The sequence below is a fragment of the Mesocricetus auratus genome, unplaced genomic scaffold, assembly GCF_017639785.1.
Source record: "Mesocricetus auratus isolate SY011 unplaced genomic scaffold, BCM_Maur_2.0 Super-Scaffold_6730, whole genome shotgun sequence".
Taxonomy (NCBI): Eukaryota; Metazoa; Chordata; class Mammalia; order Rodentia; family Cricetidae; genus Mesocricetus; species Mesocricetus auratus.
Genome location: NW_024429184.1, coordinates 15,891,022 through 15,905,136, shown reverse-complemented (window position 1 = coordinate 15,905,136; position 14,115 = coordinate 15,891,022). Strand labels below are relative to the sequence as shown.

The following is a 14,115-nucleotide window of genomic DNA, read 5'->3' as shown; positions in this document are numbered from 1 at the left end:
TGCTTTCGAAAGGAAGGGCCCAGAATAGAGGAGCAGACAGTCATTGTTGACGACAGTGCAGGTTGGGCAGTCGCAGAAGCGATCAGGTTTTCGGTTTTGATGAGGGGCGTTTGCACACACACACGTGATTTTACCTGGTGGCAAAGCACCTTCACATTATTGTAGAAGGAACATCAGGGCAAGTTCATTTAGACTTGGATGGGGCCTTGCTCATGCTTTTTCTGGGACATGGTTCTGGTAGGTCCTGTTTAAATCTCAAAGTGTGAGGCCATTAGGGCTGTTCCCCAAGGCTCCACCCTACCTCCAAACTCCTAAGTTCCTCTCAAAGCTCCAGGCTGCTACTTATTCATTTTCCTACAAGCACATCCTGTCACACCCCATCATCCCCAAAGCCACTGGTTTTCTTGTTGGCTTAGGCAGAGTTAGTTCCCCTGATTCTCCAGGCCAAGCAAGCTCTTTGTGCTAGCCTGGTGCTAACTTTAGGAGGAGCAGCCCTTCCCTAATCCCAGCAGAGGGAGCTCCAGAGCTCTTATTTCCTATAACAATAGTATTCAAGGCTCTTCAGCTTTGGGCCTCTTGGAGGCAGAGCCCCTAGGAAGCTGTCTTCTGCAGTGTAAGTCCCGCTGCGTTCCGTCTGCCTCGGATACCCCCTCTGCTGTCTGAGTGCAGTTCTGAGCTCTCTAGGTTGCTGACCAGTGCTCAGCTTGCAAGCTGGTAGTTTTCCCTGTTGAAATTGGTCATGTGGTTGGCACAGCAGAGCCTAGTCCTTTGGTGCTGTCATGGCCTTTGATCCATTCTGACCAGTGCCTTCTACCTGTATAAGGCAGTTTAGTGTGGCCAACCTACCCTCCTTCAGCAGCCACCTTTTTTTCTGACGCCCCATGTCTCTGTTCCTTTAAATACCTCATTCTGGGGGGTCAAGACTCCCATCTCCAGAGGTAGGGATCATCAAATTAGGTAAGCCCTATGGGTATTTCTTGTGTAGCTGGAATCTCTTGTCTCAGAGTCCTCCCTCCAGTCTCTACGGCATCTTGAAGATGCTAGAGTTTCCCCAGCTTTCTACCTGTCCAGGGCACATTCCTGAGCTTCTTTGGAACTGTTTAGAAATGGAGGGGGGCGGTGAGAGGCCATTACAGCACTTTATATGGGGATACTGCATTTTGGAGTTACCTTCTCCTACCATCTGAGCTACGAATTACCTTCACTGCTGTGACACTCCTGTCCCTAATGTACTTGTCTGGTAGGGCCTGTGGCTTTCCTGCCCACCCCGGCTCTGCTCCTGACAGCTGTCATCAGACATCTGAGCATTTGGGCTGGAGATAATCACCTCCTCCCCAGCCTGGTCTACTCAATTATTCCCAAGTGATTTAGGGTACCACCGAGTTACCGAGTGACTGCCTTCCAGGACCTCTTCCTGGGAGAACACCCTGGTTACTCATTTTGACCCTAGAGGTTCTGATCACTCTCCTTTCTTGGGCACTGTCTCGGTGGCCTGCCAGCTCCTGTTCTCGACTCCTCCACCCAAGCAGCTCCCTTGCAATCCTACCACACCTTCCCCTCCCTTCTTCTGCCCTGAGCTAGTATACAGACGGCTCTTGTGAAGCTTCTGAGAATTTTTACTGCTCCTAACCGCTGGGGAATAGAGAAGGGCAGAACACAAACAAGTTACACAGTTCTGTGCTGACTCCTAAGCCCCACAGGTGGAGTTCTAGCTTGCTCGGTGGCTTAAGAGCCTATGCCAACACACACACACACACACACACTTGCACACCCTGTTTTGTTAGGCTTGGTGAGGGGAGAATAATACCTCCTAAGTGACTGAGCATGAAGTCATATGAAAGGCCCAGGTTTGAAATTCTTAGTTTTCCGTTTTGTGATATGAATTTTCTAAGAACAAGGTTTTGTGAGGAATAAAGCAGAAGCTGGCTAGGGTAGCACAAGCCCAGCTCCTGGCTGGTTGATTGTGCTGGTTGACTTGGTGCTGTCTGGTTGAGTGTGCTGGTTGACTTGGTGCTGTCTGGTTGAGTGTGCTGGTTGACTTGGTGCTGTCTGGTTGAGTGTGCTGTTGACTTTGTACTGTCTGGTTGATTGTGCTGGTTGACTTGGTGCTGTCTGGTTGATTGTGCTGGTTGACTTGGTGCTGTCTGGTTGAGTGTGCTGTTGACTTGGTGCTGTCTGGTTGAGTGTGCTGTTGACTTGGTGCTGTCTGGTTGAGTGTGCTGGTTGACTTGGTGCTGTCTGGTTGAGTGTGCTGTTGACATGGTGCTGTCTGGTTGAGTGTGCTGGTTGACTTTGTACTGTCTGGTTGATTGTGCTGGTTGACTTGGTGCTGTCTGGTTGTGTGTGCTGGTTGACTTGGTGCTGTCTGGTTGAGTGTGCTGGTTGACTTGGTGCTGTCTGGTTGAGTGTGCTGGTTGACTTGGTGCTGTCTGGTTGAGTGTGCTGTTGACTTGGTGCTGTCTGGTTGAGTGTGCTGGTTGACTTTGTACTGTCTGGTTGATTGTGCTGGTTGACTTGGTGCTGTCTGGTTGAGTGTGCTGGTTGACTTGGTGCTGTCTGGTTGAGTGTGCTGGTTGACTTGGTGCTGTCTGGTTGAGTGTGCTGGTTGACTTGGTGCTGTCTGGTTGTGTGTGCTGGTTGACTTGGTGCTGTCTGGTTGAGTGTGCTGGTTGACTTGGTGCTGTCTGGTTGAGTGTGCTGGTTGACTTGGTGCTGTCTGGTTGAGTGTGCTGTTGCCTTGGTGCTGTCTGGTTGATTGTGCTGGTTGACTTGGTGCTGTCTGGTTGATTGTGCTGGTTGACTTGGTGCTGTCTGGTTGAGTGTGCTGGTTGACTTGGTGCTGCTGTGAGGAACACGGGCTTGCCTGCTACGGAAGGGACATGCCTGTGTCCCTCCTGCTGCTGACTTCTTCTGCTTCCCAGGAGGCCTTTTCCTGACTGATTACTCCACCTGCTCGCCCCGCAAGCTCAGCCCATTTCGCTCCTTTGCCAGCACCGAGCTGTTCCACTTCCATGTCCCTGAGGACACGTTCCTGGCTGTTTGGAACCTCATCATCTTCAAGGAGCAGGGAGGAACCTTTGGGGACCACTGCCCAGATCAAAGTGTGACTGTGTGAGTGTTTGGCCTACCCTCTGTAACCCCATTTTCCAACCCTAGTACCCTAGTTACTTTTCCAAGTTGAAATGTAACTTTTTTGGGGTCAAAACATGCTTTCTGACCCTTATCCAGGTTGAAGTATGACTGGGGGCCATGACCTCTGTCACATGACCACTTGTAACTAGTGTGAATGCCTGAGCTAACTTTTTGCCCCTTATGAACTTGACCCTTAACCTGGAACCGTTTTGTGGTATATGTCAATATAGGGAACCTGTTTGTTTACTAGTGATAAATGACAGTTCTGTCTTTAAGTGCTATTTCCTAATTCCTGCCTCACTGCCTGCTTCTCTCTCTTCCTAATTCTCGTCCCCAGGTATTTCCGCTCTGGAGCGCCTCCTGTCATCAATCCCCTGCACACGCACTTCCCAGCAGACACGGCTGTGCCTGGGGTGTTCTCACTCACTCTCAGCTGGACACTGCCCAACAGGACCTCGGGCATCTTTAATGTCAGCAGCCCCTTACCTGGGGACTGGTTCTTGGCTGCCCACCTTCCCCAAGCCCATGGTCACATCTCTGTCAAGGTGGGTTGATGCCTCCAGGGACAGGAGGGGTCATATCTTCTCCTCCATCCCTGTTGAGTGCTCACTGGCATCACAGCCTTGTTGCCAGAATGAGCAACAGCACCAAAATGGCTGGGGTGGGCACTGTTATAGGCCAGCAGGCTACCCTGTGGCATGGCCTGTGTAGGAAACTGGGACATAGTGATTCCAGGTAGGTTGGAGAGAGACTACAGATTCTGGAATGAGGCTCTGGAACTGGGCATCTGTGCCTTTCCTACTAGAGGGCACTAACGGTAGTAAAAGTGGAGCCACAGGCTATCTGGGTCCTGTGGAACCTGCTGAACACACCCAGCACTGGTTTTGTTTTTTATTTTGGTTGATAATAGCCCTGAAACTTCTCTCAAGCCACATCCTTGTTTCTAGCCCACGTGTCACGGTTTCTGGCTCTCCTTTGCCCTCTGAGAAGCCATAGAAGGTTTTTCCTAGTAAGCGAGGCTTTGGGTAGCTGATACCCTTCCTGACTGTTACCTTCCTTTCCTCTGGATGTCAGCACTGACTCTAACACAGTGGAGATTGTCAGTCTGAAGGGCAGGGTCAAAGGTCAGGATGCTTCTTTAGTTTGGAGTGAAAGGAAGTACCACAATGTTTCCCTGCCACTCTAGTGTGTTAGACAAGTTGGGAGTGAGGGAATGCATAGGTCTCTTGTTGCAGGAGAGGAAGATGCGATGAACTTTCCACTGTTGGTCCCGTAGCCACGTGTGGTGAGGGACAGGGCATGAACGACGAGGGTTTACAGAGGGTTATAAAGTAGGAGTGCTACAAAGCAAGAAAGCTAGTGGTTTCTGGCCATTGAGGATTAGGAGGACAGAAATTCCCAACCAGGTGAACATTGCCTCTAAATTGGCAAAGTGTCTAGACTAGTCTAGTTTTGTGACTTCCAAGAGGGCCTTGGAGCCCTGTAGATGAGAGCATGCTGGCAGCTCACCTGGAAAAATCGGTGGGCTCTTGATTCATGTTGCAATAAGGATTTTTTTAACTAGGAAGAATGTCCCCATTGATCTTTGGCTGAATCTCAGAGAGCCTGCTTCTTAACCAAACCACGAGCTTGCCTTACTTTGTAAGAACTGATGGGGGAATCTGATATACCAGTGGTTCTCAACCTTCCTAATGCTGAGACCCTTTAACACATATTCTCATGTTGTGGTGACTCTGACCATACAATTATTTCAAATGCAGGATGTCTGATAACTGACCCTTGGAGGCTAGAGGCTTCTTCCTGGGCTAGAGTCTAGCTCTGTTTTAGGCATCTCCCTTTCTAAGTAAACAGGGAGCACATGGAGCCTAGATATGTGCAGGATTATGGAGCTGAGACCTGGACAGGACTGGCTGGGATTGCTTGGGGACAGCACTATAGAGCAAGGCTTCTCAGAACCTAATGTGTGATTCAAAGTATGTGTCTAAACCACCGGGGAGTGAGAAAACAGCCACCACTGGTATACATGTTCTGTCTAGAGAGGATTTTCAGTCTCGGTGAGACTTGGTACTGCAACTGGAGGCCTAGATAGCCATGCTCCCAGAAGTGTGGTAAGACCAGGGAGAAAGGGCCCACAGTTCCATCACTGGAGGCTGCAGGTCTTGGCACTGTTTGGATGTGCCTGTTCTAGAGGTTGGAAGGACAAGTATCTTGGGTGTGGCTCTTCTAATACATTGATCATCTTCTAGAATCTTGTATGGACCTCTAAGTATTCTTGTGCTTCCTGACCCTGGCTAGTTTCCTAGACTTAAACCTCTGGGTTTGCTGTCTAGAACCTTCCTCTGCATTCCTAACTAGTATCCTCTTTGTATTATGGTTCTTCTGTAATGTGTGGTAAGCACAGGCAGTGCTATGGCTTAGGGATCACCCTGGTTGGGGCAGGAAGGATCCCAGGAAGATGAGGCAGTACTGTTTCTAAGGTTCTCCTGGACTTTGGGGATGAGCTTAGATCTCCCGTAATCTATTGTCCTTCAGCTGCTTTATACTAGGCCCTGGGTTGGGTGCTGGGAACACTGAGGTAAATATGGCATATTTGGTGAGATGTGAAAATGCTTTAAAAAGAAAAGGGATGGCTAACTCAGGTTGGTAGGATGGTGGAGGTTGTGTTCGGAGACTTGGCAGTGAGGCCTCAGTGGGAAGTACCTCAGCTGGTGGGAGTATTGTGCACCAGAGCTCAGGACTGAGGAGGCATGGGCAGAGGTCAGACCAAAGAGGGCCGAGAAGTTTAAACTGTCCTGAGAGTGACAGGGAGCCTGGAAACAATGCCCTTCTCTAGTCCACATGTTCTCCTGAATCCTGTGTTCCCAGCACCAAGCTGGCACGTGGTGGCCTTGGCAAGTTCTTGTTACCTTTCTTTTACCTTCTCAAACTCCTGCTGTCCTAAGCTGATCTAATGATTCCTCCTCCTCTGTCCCGTTCTTCCTGTCAGTCTCCTCATCTTGTTATCTTCCATGGCTTAGCAAGCGTTTATCCCAAGGCTCCCGTTCACCAGTGTGCCAGGGATGGCTGGCTTTGGGACTGTGACAACAGCTAGCACCCACTAGTTCACAACAAGAAAGTTCTCCCAAATATCAGGGTATGGATCTTGAAGACTTTCTCTTTCCAGTCTAGGATTTGTTGTAAATAAATCAGGTAAGATAATGAAAACATAGCAGCAGATAGTTCAGAAGGCAGTTCACCGATGAGGACCAAGCGTTTCCACATCTCGGCCACAGTAGGTGAGATATCTAACAGTGCCCCCTCTGCTTTCTCTCCCCTCTAAGTTATTTTATTTATATTTCAAATAGGTGACAAATGCACCTGGTACAGCCTTTGAAAGGCACAAAAGGCCCACAGTGAAAAGTAAGTCTTTCTTCCCTTCTGTTAGTTTTGAGTTCCTCTGCCTGTAGGTGACTGGTACCCAGATCTCAGCTGCTTCTGTGTCTTGGGTTCTCTGCCTGTAGGTGACTGGTACCCAGATCTCAGCTGCTTCTGTGTCTTGGGTTCTCTGCCTGTAGGTGACTGGTACCCGGGTCTCAGCTGCTTCCGTTTGTTCCTCTTTCTTCTTGATCACTCTCACCTTGGCAGTTATGACTCCTGGCTCCGTTGTTCTCCTGCTTTTCCTGACCACTGTCCATTCTCTGCTTTGCACTAAGCTTTTTCTTTTGGGTCACCAACCAGCTCCCTAATCATGACACAGAGACTTACTAGTTTTGAATGCTCGGCCCAGCTTAGGCTCATTTCTGGTTGGCTCTTGTAACTTAAGTTACCCTGCTTCTCTTTACCTTTTGCCTTGCGGCCGTTTACCTTTCTTACTTTGTGTATTTTACTCTCACTGCTTCTCATGTCTGCCTGGCTTCTCATCCTGGGCATCTCCCTTATTCTCTCCTTCTTCTGTTATCTTTTTTCTTTCTAGACCCTTCCTCCTATTTATTCTCTCTGCATTCCAGTCCTGCCTATCCCTCTACTGTCTAGCTATTGGCCATTCAGCATTTTATTAAACCAATCTGATGCCTTAGGCAGGCAAAGTGAAACCCCACATCTTTATATAATTAAACACACATCCTTACACCATTAAACAAATACATTATAAGCAGATGTAACTTATCTTTACACAGTTAAAGTAATATTCCTCAGTGTAAACAAATGTAACACATCTTTGCCTAGTTAACAATATTCCACAATGCTTTTTGTTCTGACTTCTCTGCTACGTCTGTGTGTGTGTGTGTGTGTGTGTGTCTGTCTGTCTGTGTCTGTGTGGGTATCTGTGTGTGTGTGTGTATGTGTGTCTGTCTGTCTGTCTGTCTGTCTGTCTGTCTGTCTGTGTCTGTGTGGGTATCTGTGTGTGTGTCTGTGTGTCTGTGCGCATGCTGTTGTGACCTGAGGCTTGGTCCCAGGAGAACTCCTTTTTGTTTTTTCATTCTCTTGTTTGGTATGTATGCACAGTTGTTTTAAATATCATCTATGAGTTGATGGCTCCTAAGAATAGACAGACAGTCCTGTATTCTGTGAATCTCAAACTTTATATTTACCAGCTTTCTCGACACCTTCAGTTGCTTCTAAGAACAGTCCAAGCTTAATATGTACAAGGAAAAGCAAAGTCCCACACCCTTTGATTCCTGCTTCATCTCCAGGCTAGCCTCATCCTTCTGGCTGTCTTCTTCCGAGCCGTGTTCAAGCCTCAAATGTCTCATCTTTGAGTCTTACTTTCCTCTTCCTTCCCATGACCAGTTAGCACATCTTCTCTAGTGTTCTCCTGGGCCACCACAGTGACCTCCTGTCACTCTGCTTCCTCTTCTGCCCCCTGCAGGCCACCCTGCCCGTAGTCACTTCCACATTGATTGATGTTGGCTGACTGAGGACACGAGGAAGTCACGTGTCTGGAGTATCTTCAGTCTGCAAGTCTGTTTTAGTGAGGGATTCCATTGCTGATAGATAGAACACCACGGCCAAAAGCAGTGTGGAGAGAAAGGGGTTTCTTTCAGTTTGCAACTCTCAGGTCATACTCCATTGCTGAGGAAAGCCAGGGCAGGGACTCAAATAGGGAAGGAATCTGGAGGTGTAGGAGCTGATGCAGAGGCCATGGAGGATGCTGCTTATTGGCTTGCTTCCCCTGGCTTGCTCAGCTTGCTTTCTTATAGAAAGCAGTATCACCAGCCCAGGGGTGGCCCCACCCACAGTGAACGAGGCCCTCCCACATTAATCATCAATCAAGAAAATGCACCACAGACTTGCCTACAGGCCAACCTGGGGGGCATTTTATCAATTGGGCATGGTGACTCATATCTATGAATCATGTACCTGTAAGAGGCTGAGGTAGGAGGATTGGCATGAGTTGTAACCAGACTGCACCACAAGGTGAGGTCAAGGCTAAACTACAGACTAAGACCCTAAAGAACTAAAAAGAAGAGACATTCCTCACACTCCACACAATATGGGGCATTTCCATAATCCAGAGTCCTCCTGCAAGGCCCTCCACCTTCCTTGGTCTCTGCTTCATGTTGAAGAAGAGACTGGATGTTGAGGGAACACAACCAGAGCACACATACGTCCTGTACCTTTCCTCAAACAGCAAAAAAGGAGCAGTGTTTCTTTGCCTAGACCATGAGGCCAGGAGATGGCTGCATCCTGAGCGTGAGCTTGTGGCGATCCCTGTGTTCATGGGCGTCCTCTGAAGTGTATTGCCAGAGTATTTCTCATCCATAGGGTTACATCAGAAATGGAAAATTCTGGACAATTACGTCACTTAAGAAGTCTCTCTGGACACCCATCCTTCAACCTGACAGCTGCTTTGTTCTCAGCACCTCAGATGTGGCAGGCCCTTGCTAAGCATCGAGAACGAAGCAGTGAGGTGGTCCAGAGAGGGACTAGCACAGGGCAGCTGCCTCTTCTGACAAGGCCTCCTCACAGCACTGCGGACTTAGCCCAAAGTCCGAGGTTGACTGACATGGCCCACGGCATAAAACACGGTGCAGTGTCAGGGCCTGGGACTTCCCCAGAGCAAGGCTTTAGAGGCACATCTCATGACAGTAACCACCTAAACGAGCCATACTCTCTAGTTTACTGACCAACTAAAGGCCTTACCTAGAAGGCTAGAGAAGCCTCATTCAGAGACCCTCATGCCCCTTCTGCTGATAGGCTTGTAGGGCATAGAAGGCTGCTGTGGAAGGAGAGCCGTGTCATGAAGGGATGGGGTGCTGTGAGGATGGTCTCAGTGAGGTAGGACAGAGGGGCTTGGGAGTTGTGAAGTACGAGAGAAGCCTTGGGAAGTGTGATGGCTATCCCTCAGTGTCTGAAGAGACTGTCTGAGGCTGCGGGGCAGGTCAGAGTAGTTACGAGGGGACGGGTTTTAGCTTCATAAAGGTCAGTGCTGTCTGCAGCAGGGCTGATTCATGTGTTTGGCAAACATTCATGGTAAGTTGTGCACACCACATTAGGCCTATTGGGAGGGCCAAGTCCTGTTCTCAAGTTCCAAATAGTCTGGAGGTTGCTTGGGAGGTAGTAAGTAGTGATGGAGCAGGGTCAGACAGGCAGACGTCAGAAGGGCAACCTGGGGAACAGGGACAGTTAAAGGTTCAGACTACTAGTGACTAGAGGCCCAGAAGCAGCTCTCCAACTTCCCAGCAGAGCCAGTGTTCAGCTGGGTAATGGCATGGTTTGCTGTTACAGGTGGTGTGGGGGAATGTCCTGTCTAGGGATGTCACAAGGAGAGGGTGTGGGTTGGGATAAGGTACAAGCAGAACCACGTTATCAGTTGGGCCTGAACTTCATTCAGTGTTGAGATCTTGGAGACCCAGATAGGACAAAGGTGATCAGAAATGACTGCCCTGAGAGCTGGGGGACGGGTGTCAGTGGGTAAAGCCCTTGCTGTACAAGCATGAGAATACGAGTTCAGATCCCAGAACCCATACTGAATGAAGCTGGACAAATAGCACCCATCTAGAACCCCAGCGCTTCTGTGGCAAGATGGTGGTGGAGACTGGAGATTCTCCAGAAGCTGGTGGGCTGGGCTGGCTACCCTGCCTCATACTGCTGCTAACAAGAAGAGGCCTGCCTCAAGCAAGGTGGACGGTGGAGAAAAACATCTGAGGTTCCTCTGGCATGTGGCTGTATTCAAGCTCATGAAGGCACATGAATAAAAAAGCAATTCCCCCTTGAAGGGCCTGTACCTGGGTATGTCTTTCTTCAGAGCGTTGTTTTTCCCTAACCCTTGTAGTTAAGCCTAATTCTAAAATACTTTTAATAAACAGTCCTTGATGAAGTGACCACTGAGTTAGATGTTCAGACTTGGAGACCAGAGTGGGAGCCCTGGGAACCAGAGGTTAGGGGTTTCTTCACGGCCCTCGCCACCCCCACAGGTTATGCTGGCCTTCTTGCTCTGGTAGCATACACACTGTCCCTCCTGCTGCCCCTCTTTGTTTCAGGGTCTCCAGGATGAGTGTCAGTACCTCCTTCAGCCACAGCTGATTGTCCGGCGTTTGCTGGATGTGGCTGTACTGGTTCCTGGCCGCCCCTCAGAGCAAACCGTCTCCCCCCACAATCGTTCAGCCTTGTATAAGTAAGTAAACACTCCAAACCAGGCCCCACCCTTTCCTCCTCTGCCTTACACAGGGGCAGTCTTGCTTTCCGAGTCCCCAGGGTGGGTCCTATCCGGGCCTCCTCTCCCTCACACAGGGAGGGAGACCTGGCCAGGCCACCATCCATTCCCTTTCTTCCTCTTGTTTCGCTCCTCACGATTCTCTCCCTCTGTTTTTTTCCTTGCTCCCAACCTGTCCTCTGTGCAGGGTCTTTGTGCCCAGTTTCACATACAGGGTCTCCGCACAGCTGGTGTGTGTAGGGGGCCGGGGGGCGTCTGTCTGCCCCCTGACACTGCGCCTACGTCCCAAGGCCCCACCCCTACACAACTCAAGCTCTGTGGCCTGTGGAGGTGCCTCAGTATGCCAGCTGGAGTTGGCCCTGCCCCCCTGGGGGCACTGGGTCTATGTGCGTGTGGAGATGCCGTCCCGCGGCTCTGGCAGGATCATCCGCTTCCAGCTGTGTGTACGGGTACAAGGTCAGAACCCCTCATGTGCCTCAGCTCCCCAACCTGTGCAGGAATCCATGGCTGGGGGTCATCTGGATGGCTGTGTTCTGAGACCCTCAGCCACGTTTCTACAATTTCCCCTACGCCACCCAGGTTCCTTCACACCCCTGAGGTCCCATGTCCTTGGAGCTTCAGGTCATTGAGCTGCCTTCATGGTGTGTCTTCGTACCTGACATGGGACAACTAAAGGCTTGCTTTTTTTTTTTTTGACTTAATGTCATTGTTTCTTGGGGTAGACAGGGCCAGCCAGGACTTCAAGAACTGCCCTTGCCACAAGCTCACAAATCATTAGGACAGCGTGGCACATTAGCTTATATTGAAGTATAAGCCCACAAATCATTAGGACAGCGTGTCACATTAGCTTATATTGAAGTATAAGCTCACAAATCATTAGGACAGCGTGTCACATTAGCTTATATTGAAGTATAAGCTCACAAATCATTAGGACAGCGTGTCACATTAGCTTATATTGAAGTATAAGCTCACAAATCATTAGGACAGCGTGTCACATTAGCTTATATTGAAGTATAAGCTCACAAATCATTAGGACAGCGTGTCACATTAGCTTATATTGAAGTATAAGCTCACAAATCATTAGGACAGCGTGGCACATTAGCTTATATTGAAGTATAAGCTCACAAATCATTAGGACAGCGTGGCACATTAGCTTATATTGAAGTATAAGCTCACAAATCATTAGGACAGCGTGTCACATTAGCTTATATTGAAGTATAAGCTCACAAATCATTAGGACAGCGTGTCACATTAGCTTATATTGAAGTATAAGCTCACAAATCATTAGGACAGCGTGTCACATTAGCTTATATTGAAGTATAAGCTCACAAATCATTAGGACAGCGTGTCACATTAGCTTATATTGAAGTATAAGCTCACAAATCATTAGGACAGCGTGTCACATTAGCTTATATTGAAGTATAAGCTCACAAATCATTAGGACAGCGTGTCACATTAGCTTATATTGAAGTATAAGCTCACAAATCATTAGGACAGCGTGGCACATTAGCTTATATTGAAGTATAAGCTCACAAATCATTAGGACAGCGTGGCACATTAGCTTATATTGAAGTATAAGCTCACAAATCATTAGGACAGCGTGTCACATTAGCTTATATTGAAGTATAAGCTCACAAATCATTAGGACAGCGTGTCACATTAGCTTATATTGAAGTATAAGCTCACAAATCATTAGGACAGCGTGTCACATTAGCTTATATTGAAGTATAAGCTCACAAATCATTAGGACAGCGTGTCACATTAGCTTATATTGAAGTATAAGCTCACAAATCATTAGGACAGCGTGTCACATTAGCTTATATTGAAGTATAAGCTCACAAATCATTAGGACAGCGTGTCACATTAGCTTATATTGAAGTATAAGCTCACAAATCATTAGGACAGCGTGTCACATTAGCTTATATTGAAGTATAAGCTCACAAATCATTAGGACAGCGTGTCACATTAGCTTATATTGAAGTATAAGCTCACAAATCATTAGGACAGCGTGTCACATTAGCTTATATTGAAGTATAAGCTCACAAATCATTAGGACAGCGTGTCACATTAGCTTATATTGAAGTATAAGCTCACAAATCATTAGGACAGCGTGTCACATTAGCTTATATTGAAGTATAAGCTCACAAATCATTAGGACAGCGTGTCACATTAGCTTATATTGAAGTATTTTCAAGGCTTTGAGGAAGGACACATGATCTTAATTCCTTCTACTATGACCTTGGGGAGGGAAAATGACTTTTATACTCTACAACATGGTAATGGAGTAGCTGTGACAACTAGGAAACATCTGGACCCTGTGCAATGATCTTGGATGCTTCCTTTCTCCAGGCCCATCCTATTCTAGTTTATATACCTTCCTCCCCTTTGCTGAGTCCTGTCGGGCCCGGTTCTGGTTTGTGGTGGGGCTGCAGGGCTATGTGGACCACATGTCTCATCTTTGGTTTCTTCTGTTTCACAGAGTGTCCACAACCCAGCCTGTCCCGTGCCTTGGTCCCTGGGGCCGCCATGAATATGCCCCAGTCACTGGGCAACCAGCCACTGCCCCCGGAGCCACCATCCCTGGGGACTCCTATAGAAGGGTCTGGAGCCGCAGTGCCAACTGAGCATTGCTGGCCAGTGCGCCCGACTCTACGCAATGAGCTGGATACCTTCTCTGTTCACTTCTACATCTTCTTCGGTCCCAGCGTGGCCCTTCCACCTGAGCGCCCAGCTGTGTTTGCCCTGAGGCTGTTGCCAGTGCTGGACAGTGGAGGTGTTCTTAGTCTGGAGCTCCAGCTCAATGTGGTACTTCCTGGGAGGGGGGTGGTTTCTCTGTTGGGGGGTCTGAAGGGGAGAGTTGCAGGAGTGTAGGGGCCCTAGTCTTCTTCAGGAAGTCTTTCCAGGTTGCTTTTATGCATGGCTCCAGTTCTCAGCACAGTTCCGGTGAACAAGCTTGTTCTGGGTATTCATTGCACTGTGAAGCTGCATCAGTGGGGCTCAGACTGGCCCAGTGTTTCTAGTTGTAGGCTGGCCTCCTGTTAGAGGGCCGATCTCTGCGGTAGTTCATTTCTGTAACTGGAGGCTATCACCTCTCGAGGTCATGCAGCTGGGTGACCAGTGTGGCAGGCAAGCTATTTACCCACTTATTATTTATTTTTCAGGCAGAGTCTCATTAAGTAGCCCTCGTAGTCTGGAACTTGCTATGTAGACCAGGCTGGCCTGAAACACAAAAAAATCTGCCTGCCTCTGCCTCCTGAACATTGGGATTAATGGTTCGCATCCACAATTCACAAGTTTGTCTTTAAATTGTTGCATCCCACTGAGCAACAGTTGTGGAACTGTGGTGGACT

At 48.6% G+C, this 14,115-nt stretch overlaps 1 protein-coding gene across 7 annotated transcripts in view; it reads left to right on the top strand.

Moving 5' to 3' along the window:
* The window catches only part of Tmem8b (transmembrane protein 8B), a 30,713-nt gene that overhangs the window by 2,213 nt on the left and 14,385 nt on the right, over positions 1-14,115 (top strand). For 3 of the 7 annotated variants that reach the window (XM_040739315.1, XM_013119625.2, XM_005078781.3), the window contains exons 2-6: positions 2,922-3,111; positions 3,470-3,677; positions 10,593-10,726; positions 10,953-11,221; positions 13,245-13,570. In XM_040739315.1, coding sequence (XP_040595249.1) covers positions 11,164-11,221; positions 13,245-13,570 — 384 coding nt within the window. In that variant the 5' untranslated portion in view covers positions 2,922-3,111; positions 3,470-3,677; positions 10,593-10,726; positions 10,953-11,163. The other 4 variants (XM_040739321.1, XM_040739327.1, XM_040739316.1 and 1 more) reach the window with 4 other exon arrangements.